The sequence below is a fragment of the Orycteropus afer genome, unplaced genomic scaffold (genome assembly GCF_000298275.1).
Source record: "Orycteropus afer afer isolate SDZICR_OR568_19922 unplaced genomic scaffold, OryAfe1.0 scaffold00273, whole genome shotgun sequence".
In the NCBI taxonomy this organism is placed as follows: Eukaryota; Metazoa; Chordata; class Mammalia; order Tubulidentata; family Orycteropodidae; genus Orycteropus; species Orycteropus afer.
Window position 1 is genome coordinate 393,347 of NW_006921860.1, and position 540 is coordinate 393,886.

The window sequence follows — 540 nt, forward strand, 5'->3', positions numbered from 1 at the left end:
CCAGGACAACACGACAACGACAACATCGTACGTGGGGGGGGCCGACTCCACGGCCAGGACAACACGACAACGACAACATCGTACGTGGGGGGGGCGACTCCACGGCCAGGACAACAACACAATGATGACAACATCGTACATGGGGGGGGGGCCCCGACTCCACGGCCAGGACAATGAGGACAATGACAACATCGTACATGGGGGGGGGCCGACTGCATGGCCAGGACAACACAATAACGACAACATCAAACGTGAGGGGGGCCCCGACTCCATGGCCAATGACAACAACACAATGATGACAACATCGTACGTGGGGGGGGCCGACTCCACGGCCAGGACAACGAGGACAATGACAACATCAAACGTGAGGGTGGGGCCGACTCCACGGCCAATGACAACAACACAATGATGACAACATTACACATGAGGGTGGGGCCGACTCCACGGCAACAACCACGGCAGCAACAAGAGGGCCCCGCGTGCGTGCCCTGGCGCATACCTAGCCGGTTGCAGGGGTTCCGTTTGAAGAGGGCTCTCAGG

General features: G+C 59.4%; 1 protein-coding gene across 1 annotated transcript in view; it reads right to left on the reverse strand.

Annotated features, from left to right (window-relative positions):
* RPS6KA2 (ribosomal protein S6 kinase A2) overlaps positions 1 to 540 on the reverse strand; it is a 219,437-nt gene that overhangs the window by 66,113 nt on the left and 152,784 nt on the right. Inside the window, exon 8 of the mRNA XM_042782257.1 lies at positions 500 to 534. Within this exon, the coding sequence (XP_042638191.1) occupies positions 500 to 534 (35 nt within the window). The remainder of the gene's footprint in view (positions 1 to 499; positions 535 to 540) is intronic.